At 40.8% G+C, this 25,662-nt stretch overlaps 2 protein-coding genes across 14 annotated transcripts; both read right to left on the reverse strand.

The window, feature by feature from the left end:
- Positions 1-18: 18 nt before the first annotated feature.
- TM2D3 (TM2 domain containing 3) lies at positions 19-6,237 on the reverse strand. Of its 3 annotated transcripts, none has more exons than XM_067305625.1 (6): positions 6,095-6,237; positions 4,964-5,059; positions 3,958-4,115; positions 3,134-3,308; positions 2,440-2,515; positions 19-1,168 (listed from the first exon to the last, which is right to left on the reverse strand). In XM_067305625.1, the coding sequence occupies exons 1-6, from the start codon at positions 6,186-6,188 to the stop codon at positions 1,003-1,005; spliced, it is 765 nt and encodes a 254-aa protein (XP_067161726.1). In that variant the 5' UTR covers positions 6,189-6,237; the 3' UTR covers positions 19-1,002. The 3 variants fall into 3 exon arrangements, with proteins under 3 accessions (XP_067161726.1, XP_067161724.1, XP_067161727.1); XM_067305623.1 differs by having other exon boundaries at positions 4,964-5,062; XM_067305626.1 differs by lacking the exon at positions 2,440-2,515 and having other exon boundaries at positions 4,964-5,062.
- A 1,923-nt stretch (positions 6,238-8,160) lies between these two features.
- Positions 8,161-24,243, reverse strand: TARS3 (threonyl-tRNA synthetase 3). Of its 11 annotated transcripts, XM_067305408.1 has the most exons (20): positions 24,001-24,243; positions 23,646-23,738; positions 22,634-22,824; positions 21,988-22,111; positions 20,700-20,821; positions 19,817-19,934; positions 19,121-19,185; positions 18,337-18,415; positions 16,925-17,071; positions 15,332-15,430; positions 14,809-14,975; positions 14,094-14,256; positions 13,081-13,218; positions 12,510-12,587; positions 12,314-12,414; positions 10,961-11,068; positions 10,448-10,533; positions 10,081-10,153; positions 9,273-9,387; positions 9,066-9,149 (listed from the first exon to the last, which is right to left on the reverse strand). In XM_067305408.1, the coding sequence occupies exons 1-19, from the start codon at positions 24,241-24,243 to the stop codon at positions 9,321-9,323; spliced, it is 2,262 nt and encodes a 753-aa protein (XP_067161509.1). In that variant the 3' UTR covers positions 9,066-9,149; positions 9,273-9,320. The 11 variants fall into 11 exon arrangements, 9 of the variants coding, with proteins under 9 accessions (XP_067161507.1, XP_067161508.1, XP_067161509.1 ...); XM_067305406.1 differs by lacking the exon at positions 10,448-10,533 and having other exon boundaries at positions 8,161-9,149; XR_010885688.1 differs by lacking the exons at positions 9,066-9,149; positions 10,448-10,533 and adding an exon at positions 9,485-9,617 and having other exon boundaries at positions 9,325-9,387.
- Between the last annotated feature and the right edge of the window lie 1,419 nt (positions 24,244-25,662).

Raw genomic sequence — 25,662 nt, forward strand, 5'->3', positions numbered from 1 at the left:
ACTACATTTCACATTCAATACAAGCTTCAATGTTCAGTTTATTCAAGTCATAATTTTCAGATTTACTGCACCTTAGTACTACACAAGCAACAGTTCAAGTCCAGTGTAACAGAGCACTGCGAGAGGCCATGGAGCGGAGAGGTAGGCAGCCAGGGCTCAGTACTTCAGTGAGCTGAACTATTCTTCAATAACGTCACTACAGTTTGCTACATGATGATACTTCATTAAGGAAATATCTTGTTACAAAGTCGTAAGTGGATAAAGGTATTGATTATATACCAGACCTCTTTTTTGAAATTAACTTCCAAGTTTGCTAGCACAAGAAGAACAAATGTAGCGTTCACTGATATGCCAGGTCAAACCCAACCATAATAAAGACATCTTGGAATGATCCTAAACTGTGTTTTAATTATTTCATATTTAGCTTTCAATGTTATTGCAATCTAATTCTAAAACCCCTCCACACTTTTAAGTCAACAAGTCACTAAGCAAAGGTTAGATCTTGCTATACCCAGAAAGAGATTAACATAATTAAGATCATAAAACATGGCAATCTATATACTGCTAAGGTAGTTTAGGCTTAGGCAAATAAATTATCCTCCAAATATGAAAACAATATATTACTGACATATCTAGGGAATTTAGTTTTGTAGTTAAACTAAAACATAAATATGAAGTAAACAACTCAATATGAAGTTAGTTTACATCTCTTTTGGTGCTTGACAGATCAAGAACAGTGTGGAATTCAGTTAGCAGTTCAACTTTTTTTCATAGAAAAATAGCATGTCCATAAACAAAAAGGAATTTCAACTTACTCAGTGATCCACTCTTTTATTTTACCTTAGTTAAAGGCAAACTAAGTACAGATACTGTACATTAAAATGTATGCACATAAAAAGAACAGTTGTTCTTCATTCTACTTTAAAGGCTCAGTTTCTACATTCTTTTATTTATGTCCCTTTCCAAACAATTACCCCTCTCTGACACATATTGCATCTACATTTAAATATAAAGAGAGCCATCTGCAGGTCCCACATAGCCAACACCAATCAGTAGCACATCAATTAGTGTCCATATTCCAAGTCCACCAAAGCTGAAGAGTTTTCCCAGACCTTCCCGCCACTGACCCAAATAGAAACGATCTGCTCCAAATCCACCAAGGGTGATGCTACAAGAATAAAAACATGATTATTTATTTCTTAATGAACTCAGGTTGGATATCCATACTTGCTTCTTTTTGATATACCTACAAGTTGATGATGGTTTTGCTTTATATCACACAGGAAACCACAAAGATTTTATAATTACCAAGTCCGCTTTTTTTTTTTTTTTTTTAAAGTAATGAGTAAGTTCTTGATGAAAAAGCACTATTTCTTAGCTAATGAGTATTATTTGGAGACTTGACAGTTTTTCATTTGTGAAAAGAGATAAAAAACAAAACAACATTTTTTCAAGCTTTGCAAATTTGTGTTTCAACTTTTCTAGCCTGGGAGAAGATTACAAAAAAAAAAAAAAAAAGCTATAGGAAGGTTATTCAGCCCAATGCAGTAGTAAGGCAATGATAAATTTCTCCAGCTGGTGGCAAAGACAAGAATGACTATAACGAGTGCTTTAGATCACTTTCTTAATCTGTCTTATTATATCTGTGGTTCAGGCAATATAGTCTTACTACCTAATTTATCATATTAACCATTTTTGAAATATCAACTTAATGAAAAAAATAGTCTTTTGAAAGTGCTTCAGTTACTTTCTAATCACTACTGTACTGCTCTAATGGTTTAATATGTCAAAAATTAACCAGTTTATTTCAATACTGCCATACTGGTCTCTTCCCAAAGATTTCAAAGCACAAGAAACTTCCCTTTTAAAGCATTTCTAGCTGTTACAGTTGGAAGGGAAGCCATAAAAAATCCAAGCCAGTTCTAGACAACTCAGTGACATCTGTTAAATTCAGAACATCCACATTCATTTCAAATGCCAAGAAACAATTTGTACAAACAATTTTCAGCACCATTTAAAAAAGGGGAGCAGAAGTCATAAATCTACAGAATTTTTTGGGCATTTGCACCTTATTTGACACCAGAGTAAAACACATGTCCTCCCTGTTTAGAAAAATGATCACTTTGTGAAGCCTAAGAATCATTGGCACTTATTCTGAAGAAAGTACATTAGTTGCAGAAATAAGGTAGAGGTTTTCTTTCAAGCTCTATTTATTGAAGACCACTAATATCATTGTGTATGAAATCTTAAGGCATCCTATGTGTCCAAATTCTAACCCAGATAAATACAAATACCCAGAAAATAATGGGTACTCAGTTCTCAATTAAGAAATACCCATTGAGCAGAAAAACACACAGACTGAAAATTTAATACTCAGTTACTATAATATTTATAATCATATATAATTTAACATGAAGTTCTCTAATAGCTCTTGTGTACCTTAGAGCCAAGGCAGTAGACCACTTATAACCTCCAGTCCAGTTGCAATAGAGCATCTTAGGAAAGACACGATTACCTAAACATCAAAACACATTCAAACCTTACTGCAACAAACAGACAAATGGCTCAAAGAATTAAATATGAAGCAAGAACAAACCATATTTCTCTAACAAGAGACTAAAATGGTTGACATTAATTGAACCAAGCACCGTCAATAAGACAATAACAGAAAAACCCATATATTGTCTATTGCACTCTGTTCCATTAATCTTTGTCTCATACCAGAAAAAGGCAAGGTAATTGAAAAAATAAAGAGGGGGGAAAATTAAATTAGTTGGGTGAAACCAACATGAATTTTTAGAAGTTTTTTTAATTGATGACACTTGAAATTGATTCTATTAATGGTGTCCAAATTAGTTTAATTCATAAAAGTGGACAGAAATAAAATAGAACTATTTTCGCTCACCTAAAGGTACATAACAGTAGTCTTACAAGCCAATGGTTACAATTAAGTGTCATTTTTATAATTAAAAATTAAAATGTAACTATAAAAATACTCAATTGTCAGATTAATCAAGGTGCAGACTGTTACTGCAACGGACATAAACAATCATTGTATTGATTCATTACCAAAAAGTTAAGAAATTCTTTAGAAAAAGAGTTTCTTTACAAAATCTATTTTAGCCCACCTTACCTAGACAATGAATATGATCCCGTACTGTACAAGTGGCATTATATCGTTGTCGCGGACAAGAAACTGTCATGCAGTTTGTAGAATTGGTACATACATAATCCGTTGTCGCAAGCTGCCAGCAAAATTGGCATGTCATGTTAATCGTAAAGTTCTCCTGCTCGTTGTTATTCTGATCCTATAAAAGGAGAGTATTATCACTTCATTAATAATCAAGAGTTTCACAGTGTACAGTATCCAATTACAGATACAAATCACAAATCAGTTAATAAACTGAAACTAAACAGATACAAATCACAGATAGAAGTTTCAAGCAAAGTACAGCTTATTCTATGTTTGCCATCTCTATGCAGTCAAGTATAATAGAAAATCAACAGTAGAAAACTGATAAGAACAGTCATTAAAGCCCAGTTTAATATTGCTGCTTAGTCCAATCTAATTGTAGGCTATGGCCAAAAGGAGCAGCCTCAACTTATTCAGTCTTTTTTATATATATATATATATATATATATATGAATGATCAGTTTGCTCATCTGACAGACATTTAGACCCCTACCCTCAAAATGTTTCATTTTTCATTAATCAAACTGATTTAACTCAACCACATGGCTGCATGACAAAAAGATCCATGCAAGGGGAGGCAAAAAGGAGTGTAGGTCTGCCTCTTTCAGCAATAGCCTATGGTTAAATCAGATTAAATGTACATAAATCTGCAAACCTGCCTATATAAGAAACTGGTATCTTGTCATTAAAGAAATTTTAAAAATGAATTTCCAAAGTTTTAATTAAAAGACTTAAATCCAGATTAAAAGTAATAGGTTACTTACAACACAATGAACATGTGGCTTGACTTTGCAATCGAAAGTGGCTGGCTTCCCATATATACAGGAAAAGTTTGTGTTACATGTCATACAGTCTGGTGGCAATCTACTGCAAAGCCCATTGCTAGGACATTTAGTCACATAAGATGGCATTTCTGTAGTTTCTGAAAAACGAAGTGAATAAAATGAAAAAAAAAAAGATTCTATATAAAGTGGGTGTGTACATCTATAAAAGGCTTTCCCTATTATGCACTGAACAGAATTAAAGGTTAGTATTGCGCACCACCAGGGTCTGCTGAGCTAGCTGAATGGGCTACACAACACAGTAAGGTACGCTGCAAGGATCCTGGCAGAAGGTCTGTACAGGACAGTGCATCAACACAATACAGTACAACACCAAGATTAGGGCTTAGCATGAATCCCAGAAGTAATGTAACCGTCTAGAAAGAGTACCACCTCAGCCAGTGTTTCTCAGCAGGAGTAATCAGCTTCGGTACAGAAACAGGTTGACACCAACCTACTTTTGCTTCAGCACTAAATAAGTAACAGCTAGCTCAGACATTTGCTGTTTGCATGTGTTCAGAATCACCTCTTTTAAGTTGTTAGCAAGAAGAGTATTTCAGCCAAACTTGATTTATCCCTTAGTGAGCTACAAAAGCTGTATTTTTGTTGCATGTGAAATAGTAACAACTTCTTGCAGAATGCTAGAGTCTTTCAAGAGCTTCCACAATCCTGAGAGGGTGTTAAACATGTGAACCATGATCCCAGCTTAAAAGGTCATTTTCTATCTGTAAGGTTTTATATGGACAACCTTCCCAATTATATAATCCTGACTAGTTGTTTAAGGTAATTTAAAAGTAATTCTAACTGTGTTATGCTACAGTATGTCTTTTACGACTGTAAAGACATACACAGGTTTACATAATTCTAGAACTTTACTACTAAACTCAAGATTTGAGGAAGAAGTCCCATAGAAAAACAACAAAAGAAACAACAAAAGCAATAATTGTACCTGCTGCTTTAAAATAGGGAGTATTTGTACTTGTTGAAGTTAGACTTTTTGCAAGTGTAGACTGGGTCTGAGAGTGCTTTGTGGTCATCAAAGATCCTGCTATAAGAAGAAAAAAATTGGAGAAGGTGATACTTCTTGAAGAAAACTGTTCTTCAGAAACAGTTCAATTCCAACATCCTGATATGAAATTACAAGTGGAAAGTGTAATGAGGATAAGAAAACTGTAATTATAAAAATCCACTTTCCTAGTTTAGGAATAGTAGGCTGTTCAAACATTAAAAGTTAGTGCTAGAATTGTTCCTATTAGACAAGGAAACATTTTTGTCTCAACCCAGCCTCTTTTTTTTTGATTCTTGAGCATCCTACGGTGCTCAGAAAGCTGATCATATGCTACTAACAAAACCATTTAGTCAAGTAACACAGTTGACTTCCTTAGCAGAAAACTGGAACAGAAGAACTGGCTGGAAACCGTGGCTCTACTTGCGCAAAACAACGTTTGCCTCTGCCCAGGCTCAGCAGCTCCGAGGAGATGCGGCGCTGCGCGGCGCTCAGCGCTTGTCACGTCTGCGCTCGAGCCCGCAGCGCATCACAGCAGGGGCGCGCTGCGCCCGGGCGGAGGAGGAACGCGTTTGCCACGTCTCCCTGCCCGCACGGCGCCGAAGCGCCAGCGCCTTGCCAGCGACGCTCTAGCTCATGCCCAATTCGAGACGAGGAGCACGAATAAACCCGCCGCATAACACGCGAGCCACCGGCAGGCCGGCGCGGCGCAGGGGGCAGGCGCCCGCCAGCCGCTGCCCTGGCGGCGGGCGCTGCGGGCGGGGCGCAGCAGCCCGGCAGCCCGCGACTGCCGACAGCGGGGCGCCGGGGCAGCGACGGCGCATCGCCCGCCGAACAGCCCGCGAGTCACCCAGACGGCTGCCCGCGAGCCGCCGCGCCAGGGACGCGCTCGGGGCCCCCGCCGCCGGCCGCGGGAGCAGGGCCCGGCCCCGGGGCAGGGCCGCCGGGCGCCAGGGCACCGCCGGGCGCCGGGGCACCGCCGGGCGCCGGGGCCGGCACCGCCGGGCCTCCCCCACCCCCGCCGCCCCGCGGAGCCGGGCCGAAAACGGCGCCCGGCGGCGCGGGCGCGCTCACCACGGCCCGACAGCACGTAGAGCTGCGAGAGGAAGAGCGCGACGCTGCAGAGCCGCTTCAGGGCGCGCAGCCCCGACACCGCCAGCGCCGCCATCTTGCCGCCGCCGCACGGCTCGGCTCGGCCCGGCCCGGCCCGGCGCGGGGCGGGGCGCGCGGCCACTACCGGGGCGGGGCGCGGCGCGGCGCGCGGCCACTACCGGGGCGGGGCGCGGCGCGGCGGCGCGGGGCGCAGCGGGGAGGGGAGCGGCGAGATTCCGCTCGTCTCGCGGCAGGGACGGGAGCTAAACGGCGGCGGCCCCCGGCAGCACCCGGCCGGCGGCTGCGCGGGCCTTCGCCTCGTGGCGGCACCTCTGGGACACCGAAGTCCCGCGGGGGCGCGTGGCGCCTCCCGGCCTTACGGAGGAAGCTAACGAGAACGCAGGCACCTGCCCGCGCTGTCAAGGCGAAACCAGGCCTCGCTCGGCCGAGCGCAGCCTGAAAAGGGGTGAAAATCAGTGCGGGGGGGGGGGGGTCCACCTCCAAGAATGGGCCAGGAGCGCCTACAGAAACGGGCATTTGGGGCACGCTGGTACCGCATCTAGCATTTCCCCCTTGCAGAGAATTTTGGCTGAGGGAGAAAATGCAGCTTCTGTTTTTACTGGAATTGCTTTCAGTATCGCAGCCGGGTCGAATATTATTCAAGACAGTGTTTACCTTTTCAGGCTACTGCTAGAAATTCGTTTTGCTGTCCTCCCTGCTTCTTCCTTTGCCCATCCTGCGTCCTTTAGTCTATGTATTCCTCCCTGTTTATATCCTTTAAGGGCTGCAATTCATACCCTTCTCTCTGCAAACATAATCTTATTAGTGAGCTATCTCAGGATTACACAAGCACACCGAGAAGATTAAGTTTCGTGGATGCCACCATCAGCAACCCTATGCCACCGACGCGCAAACCGGGCAGGCACGCTGCCATCCTTCCTACCACCGGCATCCGCGCTTTCCCTAACCGCGGCTTCCCGCTGTTAGGCAAAGCAAGCCCAGAGCGAGCCTATTCCCGCTGCTCTTCACCCTCCCGCCAGCGAAGGCCTCGGCATGAGGCCTTGAACACCCTTCCCGCCTCCCTGCGCGCCAGGCCGGCCCCGGCGTCCCCTCCCGCAGCGTCCCCTCCCGGCCCCTCGCGGCGGGCACTGCCACGCGCGCGACGAGCTGCCCGTGCTCAGCTCCACCACCCTGCCCTGCCTCGAGGAGGCTCGCGCGCCGTCGGCGGCGCCCGCCGGTGTCACTGCGGGGCCCTCTGACTGAGAGGGCTGGAAGATTTGAATTTCACACCTCCGCCATCGCTGCCGGTCACCTGAAAACCTGGATGGGTGGCTGCAGTATAGACACACCTGAGCTGAAAAGTTATTCTTACATCTGGAAAACCTAGAAATTCACCTTAAAAAACTGAAGCTTTCAGTTCTGGAGTACATCACATAGGGCACACATATATCATGAAGGCCGGAAGTCCGTAAGAATGAGTGAGTGTATAAATATACATATATAATATTTGTAAATTTACATACATACGTGTGTGTGTGTGTATCTATACACACACACATATATAAAATCACCCCTCCGCACACCATGTTAATTCTGTAAAGGTGAGCAGAAAGCCTTTTTCCCAGCACTTTTTCATTTAATTTTTCCAAAAATGTTTTTAAAAGCTGGGGGAGGTCAGTTGGTAGAAACTGATTCACAAAACCAAACCAATACAAAATCAGAAATAGGCCTATAGAACGTACATATGCACAAGTGTCAGGCAGAAGGAAAACACTAACTTTGCATTTGTGTAATGTTTATGCACCAAATATTATTTTCTGCTTCATTTCAGTGGTATTTAAAATCACTAAGGTTGTATGCTATATTTGAGTAACACATCAAACAACCCTAGCTAAGCCTTGTCACTAAAAAACAGCTTATAAAAGTGGGAAAAAAAGTATATCGGTGACAATTCAGCTCTCCAAAAGATTTGATTCAACTGCCTGTAACATTAACTTTTAAAATCAGTGTGTAAGTGTAAACAATTAAAGTCAGATAAATACAACCAATTCAAATTCCAACATACTGTATTATAAAAAAGAATAAATGAAAATTATGTCATCCACACCTTCTCAGCATGCTCAGCATCCCAAATAAGCACAGCAATAAATTACAAACAGAAAGGTTTTCAGAGATGAATTTAGTGTTTTTTGAAAGGAGTTAAACTGACAGCAAGCACAAACAAAAGTAAAATCTTTGCACACATGGATATGGTAGGTAATTCAACTTCTTTCTTGGCAGTCACGTTTACGGCAACCAGTTATCCCATTCTAACGCATTCAGTGCCTTGTTTCACTGAGATTTCCAACAAAGACACTAATGTATTTGTAGCCTGTGAACATGGATTCAGAAATAATTAGGCTATCCCCACCTCGCCCACCATATCTGACATAATTTGGAGTCAGGAAAAAAAAAAGTCAAGCTGTTCCTTATAGACCCACCAACTGTCAAGTTTTGGATTCCAGGTCACGTCGGTTATGTAACTACTACGTGACTGAGGTAATTCAGCGATGGCAGCAGCAGCCAGGACGCTACCCAGCGTCCTCTTCCTTGACTTAATGGCATCCCCGATGCATTTACACAGTAAAATCAAAATAATTTAGTAGCGGTGTAAGATTTTTTTTTAAATAGCCTTTATCAACTAGTGCAGATTCACTGGGTTGTCAAAACAGTCGACAGTTGCACCTGTCCTTTCATGCTATTCCTAAAGCACCAAAATGGGCTGCATTTGCTTGGTTTGAATACGCACTACCTGGAAATTCTTGCAAATGAGCATTACTGCAGTAGAGGAGGAAAGAAATACTATTTCACATGGGCAGTTAATAAACTGACAGTAACTAACAGCAAAATCAGAATTCTTCTTCTGCATTTGGAGTATGTGAACTCTTAAATTTCTTGAGTTTTTCAATGGCAGAAGATACTGAAATCTCTCCATGAACTTTGTTGTCTCTTGCTCGCACGTTGACAGCATTATCTGCTTTCTCCTTTTCTCCAACCACTGCAAGACATACCACAAACAGTATTGGGCTGTCTCCCTGCATTAAAAACCAGAGTCTAGGCTAACTCTATACCCAACATTCAAACCTTCACAATGTTCAGAAATATAAGATGCTGTAATTACCTAAGATAAAGTTATACTGGGCCAGCTGTGCATTTCTTATTTTCTTGTTTAATGTGCAACTCTGGTCGAGATCCACATCTGACATAAATCCTGCTTCAAAAAAATCACTGCAAACCTAAAAAAAATGGAGTATATATTCTACACCATGAAATAGTACATCCTGTAATCCCCTCCAATAAGTAATTCACATATGTGCATAATTTTGCTCTTACGAATAGATATATGGAAGACAGTAAAGTTGCTTGAAGAAAACTGCACACAGATTTAAGCACTTGGCAGGACTCCAGTTAAGAGGGCAATACAAGGTAACATCCATACCAGATGTTTGCTGATCTCCTCACACAGCTACACTGCTGAATGTCAAAAAGGTTTCCCCAATCAGAGAAAGGAGAAAGAGGAGAAGGAACAAAGCCATTTATGCTTGCATTAAAGAACAGGGGGGAGGGCAGTAAAAGCACACATACTCAAATGTAGTCAAGAGCATACGTGCTGGGGAAGGGAGGAAACTGGTTCCATTCTTACTTTAGGGCAGATAATTTTATAATGAAATAGGAGTTACTATATAAGGTTTGTAGTCCAGAATATTTTTTAACAATTACTGAGGTATATACATGATAGCACAGCCCAAAATATTTGTTACATATCCCTTTCTCGAGCTTACACAAATTTTACAAGGTATGAAAGATTTCACCTATGGAAAAAAAAATGTCTGCAAAGTCATTAAAGCAATCCTTTGTTGTTCTAGGACAAGCATTTAAGAAGCTATTAAAATTGCTTGCTACTATAAAAAGGAAGGCTCTGTTCTCACCTGCCGGGCATACTCTTCAGAAGCAGGTCCCACAGGTACAACCATGACCTGCCGTGGAGACAGCCAGAACGGCCTGGCAAGTATATTAACAACAATATGAAAGAAATGTGTATTTTACACCTGTGCATCAGCAGTCGTATTTCCCAATAATAAATTTCTTTACTTTATAAAAATATTTATGCAAGCTAAAGATGTTGGATATGCCATTACATTCACCCTTTCCAGTTCACATAAAATGGCAAATAGATTAATCCAGGTTAAATGACATATGCACAACTTCGAGCTTCTGTTCACTTCCTAGCTGGTTTCACAATTTTTAACATAATTTTAATTTTACACATATTATCCACTTTTATTTATTATATACCTTTATAGTGATGGGTGGACAGTTTGAAAGTGAGAATTAACCCTTTCTTAATACTTCCATCCATTAACGGAGATATATCTTCAGAGCTAATTCAAGATGAAATAAAACATCTTATAAATTAAAAAAAATTTTCATTCAAGACTAATTCATGTCTGTATATATAACTACTTTACACGTTTAACCTCTTCCCAGTATAAAAGCATGACTTTTTAAGATTAAAAAAAGGACCAAGTAAAATGGAATATTAATACATTTAATTACAATTCTTATTTCTGTTACATTGTATAATTTTTCCTTACAGTTTCATAAAATTGACTTTCTAATCATGAACTACAAATATAAGGATATCATACAGCTCAGACCACAAAAATAAGACTTCTTTTTCTTGTTTTCTTACCTACTAACTTTGAGAAAATTCTAGGAAAATTATTTTGCATTATGATATACAGGAAGCATCTATATTTTCTAGCTACATTGTTAAATGTTCCCTAAAAATGTATTTGTGCCACTTACCATTTTCCTCCATAATTTTCTGCTAAAATAGCTATCATTCTCTCCACAGACCCCAAGATAGCTCTGTGAATAATCACTGGCCGTTTTTTATCATCACCACCATCCTTACTGGAAAAGATAGGTAAAGATTAAAAAAAAAAAAAAAAAAAAAAAAAAATCCTTCTCTTAGCCCATACACAAATATTCCTACTAACAATTTTGACTCTACTTTTCATGGAAGAACAAAATGGAATTATTTATGCTTCTGTAAAATCTACTACTTTTACTAAAGAACTTGCTTTCTCTATGTCATCCGGGCTTTTAAAGAAACATCTAATAATCATAACAACTAAAAACATTCATGCCTAGTGGCATAGGCACAAATTCCTAGATTTTAAAAGATGCTCAACTCTACAGTTTGAGTCCAAAGCTCTGACTCAGGTCCATTTCTGTGCATTTTAATATTTTATACTCTTCCTCTCCGTTTTCCTCTATGATTGCATTTATTTTGTTGCAAAGAATCTTACCTGCTCTCACTGTTCATTTCCTTCCTTAAGTTACAATCCTGTGATTAAAAAAAAAGAAAAAAAGAAAAAAAGAAAAAGAAAAGAAAAGAAAGAAAAAGAAAGAAGGAAGGAAGGAAAAAAAAGAGCCAGCTGCTGTTTGTATCAGTATTATGATCTACCAGAGGACTAGGACATCTATTGAAAAATATGCAGCAGGACCAAAAATAATGAAGATTCGGTTTCTATCTTCCCCATCAAGTTCTTTAGAATATACAAAAATAATCATTTAAAAAAAAAAAGTGTTTTCAAGGCAACATGGTACTAAGACTAATTTACTCAGTGGATAAAACATCCTTCTTCCTAGCTGGAAGCCAAAGTGGGATTTCCTTTAAAAAGTGTTAAGGTGTGTGTTTGTCCTTCAAGGTGAAATAACTTTAACTGATAAGAACTATGAACATACCAAATCTTTAACATGTGTTTGAATTTGTATACAACATCTTCACAGGAGAGATGGTGACTAGGCTGAAAGTGAAAATTAGCTCAACCCAGTCTCTTTAAAGACTATATATGATCTGGAGAACTGGCAGATAAGACACGCAGATCATCATTTTTTTCCTGTAATTAGTGGCATTTACAATTAAACTGAGTTATCATGACACTGAGGAAAATTTTCAAGTTCATGACTCAGTCCAAGTACTAACCTCCACTCACAGATGTTTCTCCCCTTAAACCATTCACGTTACTTACATACAGAATAGCAGTTTAATGAGCAGTTTAACCTCAGTTTAATGAGAATTACAAATATTGAAAGTAAATTATCATTTTTGAGGGCATTTAAAAGAGGAAGATAAGTTGTTTAACCACTCACCCAACATAAGTAAGATTAAATCGAATGGGTAGTTGAAAGTCAAGCTGGATAGTAGCACACTGATGGTATCTGCCAATAGCATCTTTAATTTTAATATCAATCTGTCAAGCAAAATATCACAGTTACTAGGTACAGTTTGTCTGCATTTTGTCTGTAATCTTGTCCCAAAGTTGTATTAAAATACTGATTTACTAACCTTGGGACCATAAAAGGCTCCATCTCCTGGATTCAACTGCCATGGTTCTCCAAAGTTATTCAAGCTGCTTTGAAGTTGCTAATTATAAAAATAAATAAATAAAAGAAGAATGTTTAAAACTTTACAGGTATCTCAGGGTCTTCCATTACTGTAAAAGTAAAAGCATTTGGCTACACTAGATCATGTAGCCTCTGAAATACCAAGGGTGCTTTGTACTTTGTCACGCTCCCCATGGGCAGCATGACTCCTGCTGTTCAAACTTTCAGTCGTTTATGATAAACAATCTTGAAATAAGAGTAGTTTCTTGTAAAAATTTTGTGATTATTCTGAATTTGAAAAAATATTAATAAAAATAGAATCAGTTCAAAATAAGGGCCTAAGTAAGAGCCAGACAGTTGTCATTTTATACAGAAAGTCCATATTTTATACAGCTTTTCAACAAGCATTTTCATTTGGTATGCTATTTAGCATCTGATTTAAACAATCTCACTAACTTCAGTATTCAACATGAAAAAAATTAGTTAAATATCCATTTCTGAAAATACAAATATTAAGGCTGTTTATGAATTACCTTTTCAGCATGATCCCAAATCTCTAACTCTCCTAGATAATTTTCAGGCCTTGTAGAAAGATGCAGTTGAAAGGTAAAACCAAAGACAGCATAAACAGACTTCAAGAAATCAAGACAGCCCTTAATTTCTTCTTCAATCTTAAATGTAAAAAAAAAAAAAAAAGCTTAAAAATAGAATAAAAGATACATTTTGATGCAAATAAAAAAAGGAACTGGATTTACAGTATTCTTCATAACCAGGTTTTAACAGTTTCTGTGCACACAGACACATATAGATACATTCTCATAAGAGTTCGTTAAATTAAAAACAAAAAAACCCCTATGTATGAAAATTATATTCTCCAAACTCAAACCTAGACAAAAGGTTGCTGTGGCTTCAAAGCATGGAAAGAAGAGTAATATTCTTACTAAGCCTAAGCTTCTGGAGCCAGACTGCATGAGTCAGACTTTATAAAGTGCGTCAATTTATTTACATAGTTCCACTGAAACCTATGGTATTATTGTCTGAATAAAGCATTTATTCAGCCTTAGTATGAAAAGCAAAGTGCGATGGACTTTTTTTTTCCCTTTGGGGGGGGGGGGATTTTACCTTTTGGGATTTAGTTGCACCCACATATCTTTCCACAGGGAAAAAAACTAGAGTAAGTCTTATTCAGTAATTCACAGTTAATAACATCTCTCAGATGTTATCTTATCTTCTTTTGCTATAAGTATTTCTTAACCTCTAAGAAAAAAATAAACAATGCAAATTACAGCACTGGCGTTTGATAAATTTTTAGCTAGGAAGCTAAGATCAGCAGACCATTCATTCAAGCAGTACTACAGAAGGCTAAGACATATCGAATACCAGATGAATAAGAAGGAAGCAACCTAACAAAAAAAAAAAAAAAGGCAAAAAACGCTGCAAATGAAGCATTATACTACAAAGCAACAGAGAGGAAGAAACTAAAAAGTGGAAATGTTTTAGGTTTGTTTGCTTTGGGTTTTTTTTGTTGTTTCATTGTTGTTTTTACCTGTTCCATTGTGCAAAAGATGTGAGCATCATCTTGCTGGAAGCGCCTAACACGCGTCAAGCCACTTAAAGTCCCAGAGAGTTCATTTCTGTGAAGAACCCCAAAATCTGCAAGTCTTAGAGGCATTTCTCTCCAGGATCGCGGACGATGAGCAAACATCAAGCTAGAAGGAATGTGAAGGAACTTCGTTTTTATCCTTCGTATAGAAGACTTAAGACAACACAGAAACTAAAACAAGATTAATATAGACAGTAACCACAGTATTTTTAAACATTCATTCACTCAAGTTGTCTGCATTCTAAAAGGCAGGCAAACCGAGGCACTCGGCTTGCTGAAGACCTCCTAGAGAAGCCACTGTGAGAGTAACAACCAGAAACTGTCGATTTGTACCTCCCTGTGATACACCACATCTTATGCCTATCTCTGTCCAATTAAAGTCATACTTACTGAGAGTGGTACAAACTAGTGTTAGCACGCAGACACCTAGCTCATTTAGTAGGAGGATCTTCCAGTAAGTCTACAAAAGAACTGCATTTGGTCTGCTTTGGGGCACCATAAGGGTAGATCTCTGGACAAATTATTTGCTTAGGAAAAGTAGTCTACTGTACAGCTAGCACACACAGGATAACATGCATTGATACTCCATTAATTTCCCTCAGCCCCACACTGCACAGATATAGTAAAATAAGAACATTTTTCAGTTGAGAGTACAAACCAATGTCCCGGACAGTTCATCGGCTTAAGGGCAAAAGTTTCCTTCTCAATCTCAAAAGAGAACATATTTTCACTGTAGTGCTGCCAGTGCCCTGAAGCTTCCCAGAGTTTACTGTTGAAGATGTTTGGGGATACAACTTCAGTAAAATTACGCTTGTGATATTCCTCCTATAAAACAAATTCAATGTTTTAAAAGGCGATACAGACAGAAAATAAATTTCAACAAGCAAATTCCTGATTCCATAACTGTATTCTTACGATGGCCATTTACTGGGAGACTAAAGGACCACTGTGCATACAGGTTTTACACAACTGGAAAAAGCACACGTCAATTAAGAATGCTTTCCCCTGCCCTAGTTTGAAAAAGGCTAGATCTATATAATCTTAGTGAAATTCTGGTATGTGTTTACATACAGAAATGTTTTTCTTTGTGAGGGCAGTTCAGTACTGTGAATGACGTATCACTTAAGTCAAGATCACAGCTGATACTAAGCACGTTAGGAATTACATCAGTATCTACTCACTCTTATGAAATCCGTGAGTGTATTATAAAGAAAGGCACCTCTGGGGAGGAAAAAGCAGCTTCCAGGACTCAAATCATGAAAGAAGAAAAGTTCTTGCTCCTACATCAATTAAAAACCATAATTAGTGCAAGACCACTTCAACTGTATCCCCAGTTGTTGAATCGCAGAAAATGAACTCTCTTTGAGAACACTCTTTGTTCACCAGAGTGAAAGACTACAGCAACAAGATGACTTCTAGAAGCCTACAAATCCTCAGCAACAGAAGTTATTTCTAGTTCTTACTCTTAGAAGCTTTATAGTAATATCTTGACTTTGTGACTATCTAAATACATGTTTCCTCAAAAAATCAAAGCCTTAAGAAATCTTACCATTAGTAGCCAAAACAATTAAAAACACATACCCATCAGATCTGAGGGTTGATGGCTGAAGATTATGAGACAGTCATTCTTTTTCAGAGCCTGGCTCAAAAAACAGCCTCAGAAGTGTGGCTCTGGAGAATCTTAGTCTCTCATATATCATAGATACTAGACAATTTGTTTGATTGATACTAGATAATTGAGTGATACTAGATACACAGATACTAGACAATTTGTTTTTGAAAAGACAAAGAAGGAACCATCGAGCAAATATTCAAGGCTTAATGGAGTGATAGCAACAAGCATGAACACTTCAGCGAAGACCATTTTACTACTCCCTCCCTTTGTCACTGTTCTCTGTACATTCTTCCTTGACTCTTCTTCTACTGAGTTACCTGTAAGTTGTTCATTTGTGCTTATTAAGGCCCTTCACAGTCCCTTTCTCAAATCCATCAGTAATTACTGCGAGTTTCATGCCTGCATCCTCTTTGCCACTGATGCTAACCTTCACTTGCACTTACGTTTTTTTAAATAAATGCCTTCCTGCTTTCACTTATACTGCCTATTGGGCCTTTGAACATCGCCAAAGCTACTTACTATCTTCCTTCAAATCCCCTCCTTAAAACTCCACTTGCTCTACAAAATAATAGTAAAGGTGACAACAATTAGGCAACTGATTTGTGGAATCATCGCTTACCAGCAAGGCCGATATTAAGTCAAAATCTTTCATTATGTCAATCTAACACCATCTAACACCAACACTTAATTTAATACTAACATTGTTTATTAAATCTGGCAGAGGGACATACGAATGATACTTAAAACACCAGCTGAAGTACTATGAGTATACACTTAAGCTAGCTATTAACTTATCTACATCTATAATGAAGATTGACCAAAACAAATTGTAGAAAATTGTATAGAGAATATATCTGCTCTATGAATAGTTTAGTCTTTTAGGTAAGTAATCTGAAGAGATCACCGTACATTCAAGTGTTTAAGATACAGTTCCCTGAACCCAGGGGACCACCCTATTAAGTCTTCCTAACATTAGAGTAACACTTTGATGCAACTAACAGGTCGAGTTTGTAGAATTAAAATTTAAAAATAAAACTGACACTTCAAGAAATTCACAGAACTGACTCCCATTTGAACTGTCCAAATGTAGAAAAACATAGAAAGAGAATGAAGTCTTTAACAGGATTATAGAAGAGAAGTAGGCCATAAAATAATGTACCTTTCCAATTTTCCTATGATCCCGGTTTCTGGCTTCTTCCTGGAATTTTTCCCATTCCTTCATCATTTTGTTATCAGGGAAGGATATTCCATAAATTCTCTGCAAAGTCTCCATGTCAGCTTTTCCTTCCCAATACGTAGAGGAATTCTGATGCAAAAAACCCGTATTTTAAGATAGTACTATATAATCTCAGGAAGAGGAAGAATAAACACTGATCCACTCAAATGTTATGAATTTTCCTTGGGAAAAGATCTGTATCTAGTCATCCAGCATTTGCTTATAGCACACAGACACTTGCAACATCTTTTAGTCAGTATACTAAAACAGAAGGCATAAACACAAGTGACTGGTCAAGTCATGCATTTTTTTCGACTTGGGTACCTTATTTTAACTCGCATCATGTCATGTTTTATTATTTCACATTATATCTTCTAAAAGAAAAGCACTTGTTTAAGTTCAAAACATAATGCAGTAGGGAAACAGTAAAGACTGAAAATGTAAAAGTAACGCTCTCTTTCACAGTTAAATCCTATCCATTTTGACAATCAAACATTTAAATTCTGTATCTCAGAGTTCCAGAGATTTCAGTGAGGAAGCCAGCAAAAGCAAGTGTGCTGCATGCTCCAATGAGGCCAGCCAGGGAGGCTCGCAAAGTTAGCATCTGCAGGTAACTAACACTACATAGTTATCAGAGGCACCTGCAAACACTAGCTCTGGCTTCCCTGCAAGCAATGCCATTTTAAAGATCAGCACTTACATATCTGCCAGTGCTCACTTTACCTCCTTTATCTCAAAGATCCCATCTTACTAGGTCAGAATACTATTTCCTGACGCAATGAATGTCTTAGAGGTTCATTTACTGTAGAATAGAGGCCACATGCATACTACAAGGACAGCATGGCACATAATGTCCTAACTACTACTGATCCAAGCTAGGACATGTGCGCTGCACAACGCGATGGTGGGTGGAGACACCAGCACAGTCCCAAAGCGGTGCTGCCACATTCGCTTAGGCACCGAGCGTGCTTGAGCTGGTTCCACAGCTAATCTAGTCACTACTAGCTTGACTACTTTTTGCACTGCTCTTCATTACAGTGCAAGCATGTGTGTAATGACATGTGTGTAGTTACTCTGATAAAAAAAAGATGCTGCTAACGTTCACTGATGTAATGGTAAAGGTCACTGATGTGATGGTAAATAATCAGTAAGCCCTGGAAGCAGATGAAGGAGGAAAGTCAGTTCTACTTGGATGACAGGACAGGGGAAAGAAGTTAAGGATTATTTTTATGGTAATACGCAAACAAAACAATACAAAGGACGCTGGCATAACACTTTGGGGGGAAAAAAATCACTGATTTCAACTGACCCCTGTTTTAGATAAGTTTAAAAGCAGAGTTAACTTATGAACTTACCTTAAATATTTTAAGAGCCTTAATTTTTCCAGTGTTTCTTACATGCGGGCCCCTGCAGAGATCAATCAGTGGACCACACCTATAAAACAAAACAATAGGTTATTTTAAAACACTCAAACATTTTTAAGCAGAGTCACTAATGGCATTCAGGGTATTGCTTGATATGTTTAAATTAGTAGGTATACATGTTCAAATTAAGTAAGTATCATACAACACTTTGCAAATTCAGTACATCTTAAATGTAATCGCGCCTTCTACTTGAAGTGAATATTCACCCTGTAAACACTCAGCACGCTTGATCCCCTACAAGGGCATCACAGCACACTCAGCAATTCACATAGGCCCATATGTAAACTCTGACAAAGTTGGTCAGGAAATTTCAAACTAAGCACATCCAACAGCAAAAATATTTTTGTCATTCTCCAACTACTTTTACTCGTCCCAACTGAATGAACAGGATCCTCACCCTACACTGAGCTTGCTTTACCCATTACCCAGCCATACAATTCCATTGGTGGTAACTTGTTCTAATATTTTTCTTGAAAGCAGAGGCAATTAGTGAAAAGCGGGTTTGCCATTTGTCCACCAATGGAGACATGATTTGTCCTAGCAGAGGAAGAAAAGATCTCAATCTACAATATAATATTAATTACAAACCTAGGCCCCAGTCACACCAGTACTCTGAAACTGGAATAAAGAAAATAATTCCTTCTCCTTTCAATTTAAATGAAATATACCCAGCTGTAGAAATATTTTGTAATATATTTTTATTTATTTTGTTTACCTGTATATTGTGGTAGTTGGTGTGTCAACCTTCTCATTCAGGATACGACACTTAAACTTGTTATACTACACACGGAAACATAAAAAGTTAGGGACATCATTAAAACAACTACTAAAATAATATTCTAAAATTATATATTAATAATGTAAACGCACCAGTAAAAAACACTATCACAAATAAAAAGTCACATGATCACATATACATATGTGCACATTCCTTCCAGAAGAGTTATAAACCATGAGTTGAAAGAGAGAGAGAAAATATCTTAATTTCCCTCAGAGCATGTTAAGCATGGTCATTACCACTTGAACACCTCAAAGCACTTTGGAAAGCCAATTAATACACGGTATAGCAAGACTGGTAATACTCCCTGCACAAACGGAGCGCTAGAGAACACAGCCTTTCTGGCTTGTTTCTGCACGTGAGCCAGAATGAATGTATGCTTTTTGTGTACCAATCTCTTTGTAACCTCATTGAGTTTAAGGTGTTTTTGAGGAGTAAGAAATTGTTTTATTATTGCTTTAAAACATCCTGAACATTTTAAAGTGATACGGTGAGGGCCAAAAAGATGATATCATTTGTTTTTGCTGTACTAGACAGGTCCTATTCTGATGAGTTAGTCACATGCACTGCTTAATAGAAATTACAGTTTTAAAAGGTCATGATACCAGAATCATAGCTACTCAAAAGATTTACCTTAAACATGTCTAACAGAATCTCCTTTTTGACTTCTAGCCTTTCAAAAGGCTGCTTCTCTTTTATGATATTTTTACAGCAATTCTCTAGCACTGGGAATTCAGAACTAGATACACCTCTAAACAAACAAGGGCAAAAGAAACACAAGTTAATTATATTGATATTCCCATTTTAAGTGACTATTTTCTAGTATTCTAATTTGAAAAACAAAGGACATATTGTGATTTTTCTTAGTTTCTTACTATCAATTGTACTTTCAGAGACTAAACTCAGAAATACGAACTGTATCACCCTAAACAATCCCACTGAAATCATTCAAAAACAGTCTTTGACATGTCTAAGTCTCTGGAAGATCAGCAGCTCAAAGCATATATGCTTTAAGGAAAAAAAGGTTCAAGTCAGCTGCGAGAGATAGTTTATCAGCTGATGCAGATTCTATATTTTTCCTGACTACACAGAGATAAATGAGGAAAAACAGAATTGTAGAAGCTGTGCACAAGGATTAGGCAAGTAGTAAACGCCTATAAATGCATACGTGCACTTCTACTCGGTCACTTTGAAAACAAACTTCCATACTTCTTCAAGGAAATCCTGTCTCCTATATCTCTCAGGTACTTGAGCAAATTTTACCCAACACAGTATTTCGCAGAACATTCAACAGCTGCAAGTCTTACGGAGCAGAAGTCTGAACACTGCTCTTAAATAAAATAAAATAAAATATATATACCTATATTATGAAGAAGAGAGACTCACTGGTTATTTTTAAATCATATCTGATATACAGCATTTTACTTTTAACATGCAGAGACATGACCAAGCAAAAATAATTCAAATCCTGAGCTTTAATGCTGATTATTAAAGTCCTTCGACACTGAAATTTTACCTATCTTCAATGTATATGTCATAATAAAATCCATTTTCAATAGGTGGTCCATAGCACAAGCAGCCACCAAAATAACTTTCCATGGCCTCTCCAAGAATATGAGCGCTTGAATGCCAATAAACCTGCAAATAAATAAAGTCAGCTGAGCAAGTCATGGGCTCACTGGTGCTGCATAATTAAAAATGAAACAGAGCTATATTCGCAGATGAGAAAAACACCAAAATTGTTGTTTAAATTCTGTGTGAAGGATAACAATTCTCTATTCTCATTATGAGCTACGCTAAATGATTAATGTTCATTTGATTTTTTTTTTAATCTGATAATTGCTAGTTCAACAATACAATGGCAAGTGTAGCATTAAAATCCCTTTTTATTCTGGTCTGAAAGACGATTATACCTCCGCATGATTTACTCGCTTTTTATAAATAAGTTTCTCGTGAGTTGAAAGTCCATGCAGTAATAACAACAGTTAAAGCAATCTAGCCAATTAAGTTGCCATTTTTCAAATATGGTACATTTATTAACAGGACTGTAAACCACATTACCAGAAATATCAGAAGAGGGAATCTAGTGACCCAGTAGATCAATAGCAGTCTTACATTCTAAGCCCATATTAATTTAGATCCTTTAATAGCCACTGCTACAAGATAGAACCTTTAGGGGCTCTTGAAATGCCTTGAACAAACTTAATTGCAGGAAAAAGTCTTTGAAAAATTAAGTCTAACTCTGGTGCATGAAGATAAACATAGGCTTGAGTCTGAATCCCATAAAACCTAGGTGTGTGACTTTATGTATATTCATCATTTAATTGACTAAGATATGCCTACCAAAGTTTCTAATAAACACTGCAGGTACAGGGACATATACATTTTATTTATGGCTCAAATCCGATATTGGACAACTTTTAGAACAGTCTAAGGCAACCGCACTTGCTTCCAGTGTCTGATCTTCAAACACACGGACAGAGTCAAACAACAGGACACATGCACTTTTAAAACATCAAACTGTTTCAAATTATTACATGAATCAAGACACGAAGTACAAAAGCTAAATCTCAGTCAAGAAATAACCTGTTTATGTAGAAGAGGAGGAAAAAAAAAGAATCCTAAGACTTTATTCACCCAGAGATTATAGGTATTTAATATTCTTTGACATATTGTGACAAATGTAATTTGAATAGTTGTTTAGAATTTTTTTTTATTCAAGATTTAAAAAGTGTAATACTGCAATCAATTCCATGTCATTCGTTCTTTTAGTCACATAGAAACCAGAGAGAGTGCTTACTTACAGCTTGCGCTTCTTCGTTATCAAACATAAGCAGCTCCAGAGTACAATCTCCCTCCAGTGGGCGATCCAGATCCCACAATTCACCATTCACTTTGGCAACAACTGCATTCGAAGCCAATCCTTGGCTGAAGAAGACAAATGAAGACATGAGACAAAACATTTGGGTTTAGATTTGTGAAAATATTTAGGTATCTAAACACCTTGAGACACCCCTCTACATCTTGTAGCACCTAAAGACCTTTGCATTTTTCTGCTTTTAAGGCACAGACAGTAAGTCCTTTAAAGGGCTTAACCTCATTCTACAGTTGTCACTGCTGGGGATCAGCAAGGAATACTGCTTCTAACAATATATTTTACAGTTATCTGACAACTCATAAGACTTCAGATATATGGATTAATTCCTAGCAGTCTCACTGCTAAGAATTTTTATGATCCAGGAACATGATCTCAAGCATCACCCAGAACAATAACTTTATCCAGCTATTTCTACATTAAACCCAAGTTTTATTAATGCTTTCCAAGTAATCCAAAATAAGAGAGTTGTCCAGCTACTACTGACTGTGACTGTGAATGCAACTGGGTAAGAGAGAAATGGTAGTAATGGATTTACCACTCCAAAAGTACAACTCCTTCAATCTGCAGGTTACCTAATTCCTAGAGCTAACTGATACGGCGTGGTTTTCCAGGATTCCCCTTCAGCCACCTTTCCATCTGTCAGAATAATTTTGATTGGTTTGCTCTGGTTGGCCGCTCTGTAAGCTAGCAAAGCATCATGTTCCTTTTTCAGTGCTTCATAAAGCTTCAGTCTGTCTTCTATGAAGCTTGGCTCACACTGCAGCTGTAACAATAAACAAATACATGAAATCACACATGATAACAAAAAAAAAAAAGTATGAGAAATTGAATACAGGCGTTTACAGTGTTCATGCATCCTTGGAGGTTCCAACTGAGATCAGGCTTCACTGGCTAGAATTTATATTAACGTGCAGTAAAGTATTTGTAAATAATTATACACAGAATGGTCCTGTTCAAGTTGCTGATTGCTTTATAGTGGCTTTTCAGTTTCCAGTGCACCTTCATTCACCTGTGCCTAAAGGCTTTGCGTGTTCTGACTTCAGGAAGCACCACACGTTCTTGTCTCAGAACTTGCATTTGGCTGACTTCACGGAGAAGTTTGGAGCACTTCAACCAGACCTCGCTTCTGCCAGAGCATTCAACGTATCAGATCCAAATAGCTCAAGAAAGTTCAGAGGAATTTTCTTTTAGCTTAGCATAAAGAGAATTATTAAAGCCTGCTGAACTGTGGCCACTGCTGTTAGTATCCCCTACAGCCATTCCCCGCATCTTCCACTGCGCGACTGTTCACGAAACACCGAAGTATCCCGCCCCTACCCCTTCTTTCCCCATAGAGCTAAGAATGCGTAAGTAGGCCTGCTAAAGATGCGCAAGATAATCAGACAACAGAAGTTTTCCATATGCATGCTACAGAAGACCTTCCTCCCCAAACTGGAAATTACGGAGTACAGCAAAGTATTCCAGATGTCCTACGCATCGCACGCAACGCCCGACAAAGCTAAGGACGGCTCCTTTCCTGAACCCAGCCAAAGTGCAGGTCCTCCTCTTTCATTATGTTATCTTACGCCTCAGACAACCGCTTACATGGCGCCGGTGTCCACTCACGACTTCTTTTTCCTTTTTCTGTTCACCTTCATCGTCGCTCCCCGCAGCGGCCGCACTCGCACGGGAAGCCTTCTGCAAAGAGCGACGAGTGAGGCGCAGCAGGCGCTGCGGGGACGCTCCCGCCAAAGGCGCCGGCCCCGAAGGCGGCCGCAGCCGCAGCCGCGGGGGGTGTCGAGGCGGGCGGCCGCCGAGCCGGCTGTGCCGCGGGGACGCCGCAGCCCGGCGAGCTCCCCCTCCCCCCCCCGGCGCCACCGAGACCCCCGCGTCCCCCCGGCGAGAGCCCGGCGGGCCGAAGCAGCCCAACAGCAGTAAAACCCCGGGCGGCCCCGGCTACCTGGCCGCGCTGCGCCGCCCGGGCCAGCTCGGCCGCCAGGCTGCGGCGCAGGTGCAGCAGGCGGTAGCGCAGCTTCTCGTTCTCGGCCCGCAGCCGCTGCAGCTCGGGGCTGGGGCTGGGGCTGCGGGCGCCGCGCGGCGCCTCCGGCTCCCGCAGGCGGCCGATCTCCGCCGCCAGCCAGCGCAGCTCCCGCTCCTGCCGCGACAGCCGCAGCGACACCGCCTCGGCGGCGGCGGCGGCCATCTTCTCCCGCCCGTCGCGCTGCGGCGAGGGCGCCTGCCGCGCCGCCCCGCGGCCGCGAGGCGAGGCGGAGGCCGCCGCGCTGCTGCCGGCCTGCCCTGCCCTGCCCTGCCCTGCCCTCGGCGGGCGCCTCGTGCTCGTGCCGAGCCCTCGCCGGGGGCTCACGGCTGGCGCCTAGCCGCCCGCAGCCCGTTCCTGCCCCTGCCCTTGCCCCTGCCCCGGGCGTGCGCGGCCCCTCCACAGAGCTCTGCCCGCACCCGCCGCCCGGGAGAGCGGGCCGCACCGGCGGCTCCGAGGCACCACGGCGGCCTGACCGTGCCCTTCCGCGCCGAGCACAGGCAGGAGCCGCTCACGTCTGCAACAGGGAGGGGAAAAAAGCATGTTAAGTTTGGGGTTTTCTGTATTCATCCCGAGTAGCCCACTTAGCACCCGGAGACCTCCTTTTTCTGTTAACCACCCCCCCAAAAAAAAAAAAACCCACTAAATAAATAGTACTCGGTATATACTTTCAAAAGACCTGCATGTAATACCACGGATGCCTTAGTCCTTGTTCAAAGGAAAAAGGGATGCCTGCTGGGCGCCGTGCCGTGCAAGGGCGGGTGCTGACCGAGCCCGGAGAGGGGGTGGCACCGCGTGGGACGCGGTGGCCGAGCCGCTCGGCAGCACGGCCTGCGGGCGGCCCGGCCGCCGGCCCAGCACTGCGCTCTGCCAGCCCAGCTCCCGCGTACAGCTGATTTCCTGCCCCCTCTCTCTGACGGCCACCCCTCGAGCGCACCCACCAGCTCGCGAGTCGCTTGCAGCCGTGCCTCCGCCAGAGAGCAGCCCGCAGCCAGGCAGCCGCGTCTCCACGGAGCCGAGCTCTGCGGACAAGAGAGGGGCGCTGGAAAGATGAACGCAAAATGGCAAAAGCGATCGGCTGAGGAGCTGAAACCCAAAATACCTCCGTATGAGCAACAGTTCACCTGGCATGTGCCCTGTGGCCTTCAGCCCTCCAGGCCGAGCCACCTTCCCTGCCACTGCTGGGCCCTGGGCTCCCTCCCCGTGTGAGCTGGTTATTCATGCCTCCTCCCCGGTAGCTCTGCATAACCAACATTCATTTTTTTCCCCATGGTTTCCCATAGGGTGATAAGATTACACGAATACTGTTTCAAGGAGGGCAGTTTTCTTGCAGGGCAGGCCTGGGGCAGCAGCCGGGGCCAACCAAGAGTCGAGGCCATCAGGCACGTTTGTGGGCTTAGTAGTGCAGCCAGCGCCCTGACACCCTCTGCCGCATCCCTCTTCACTATTCCCACTATGAAACAGTGCCGATGTCAAAACCAAGCCAGAGCTTCTTTCTGTGGATGCTTCCTGTTTGACACCTGCATTTATGAACACCTTATTATTCTTTCCAAGGAGCTGAAATCAGTTTTATCATTGGCATAT

Source organism: Apteryx mantelli, chromosome 15, assembly GCF_036417845.1.
Source record: "Apteryx mantelli isolate bAptMan1 chromosome 15, bAptMan1.hap1, whole genome shotgun sequence".
Lineage (NCBI taxonomy): Eukaryota > Metazoa > Chordata > Aves > Apterygiformes > Apterygidae > Apteryx > Apteryx mantelli.

Coding starts and splice junctions, on each gene's coding strand:
- TM2D3 (XM_067305623.1), bottom strand. CDS start 6,188: ATGGCGGCGCTGGCGGTGTCGGGGCTGCGCGCCCTGAAGCGGCTCTGC. Junction 5,063..6,094: donor CTACGTGCTGTCGGGCCGTG/GTGAGCGCGCCC, acceptor TTCTTCTTATAG/CAGGATCTTTGATGACCACA. Junction 4,116..4,963: donor TCCCTATTTTAAAGCAGCAG/GTACAATTATTG, acceptor TTCGTTTTTCAG/AAACTACAGAAATGCCATCT.
- TARS3 (XM_067305406.1), bottom strand. CDS start 24,243: ATGGCCGCCGCCGCCGCCGAGGCGGTGTCGCTGCGGCTGTCGCGGCAG. Junction 20,822..21,987: donor ATAACGAAGAAGCGCAAGCT/GTAAGTAAGCAC, acceptor ATTTATTTGCAG/GTTTATTGGCATTCAAGCGC. Junction 12,415..12,509: donor GAGCCTTTTATGGTCCCAAG/GTTAGTAAATCA, acceptor TTTGCTTGACAG/ATTGATATTAAAATTAAAGA.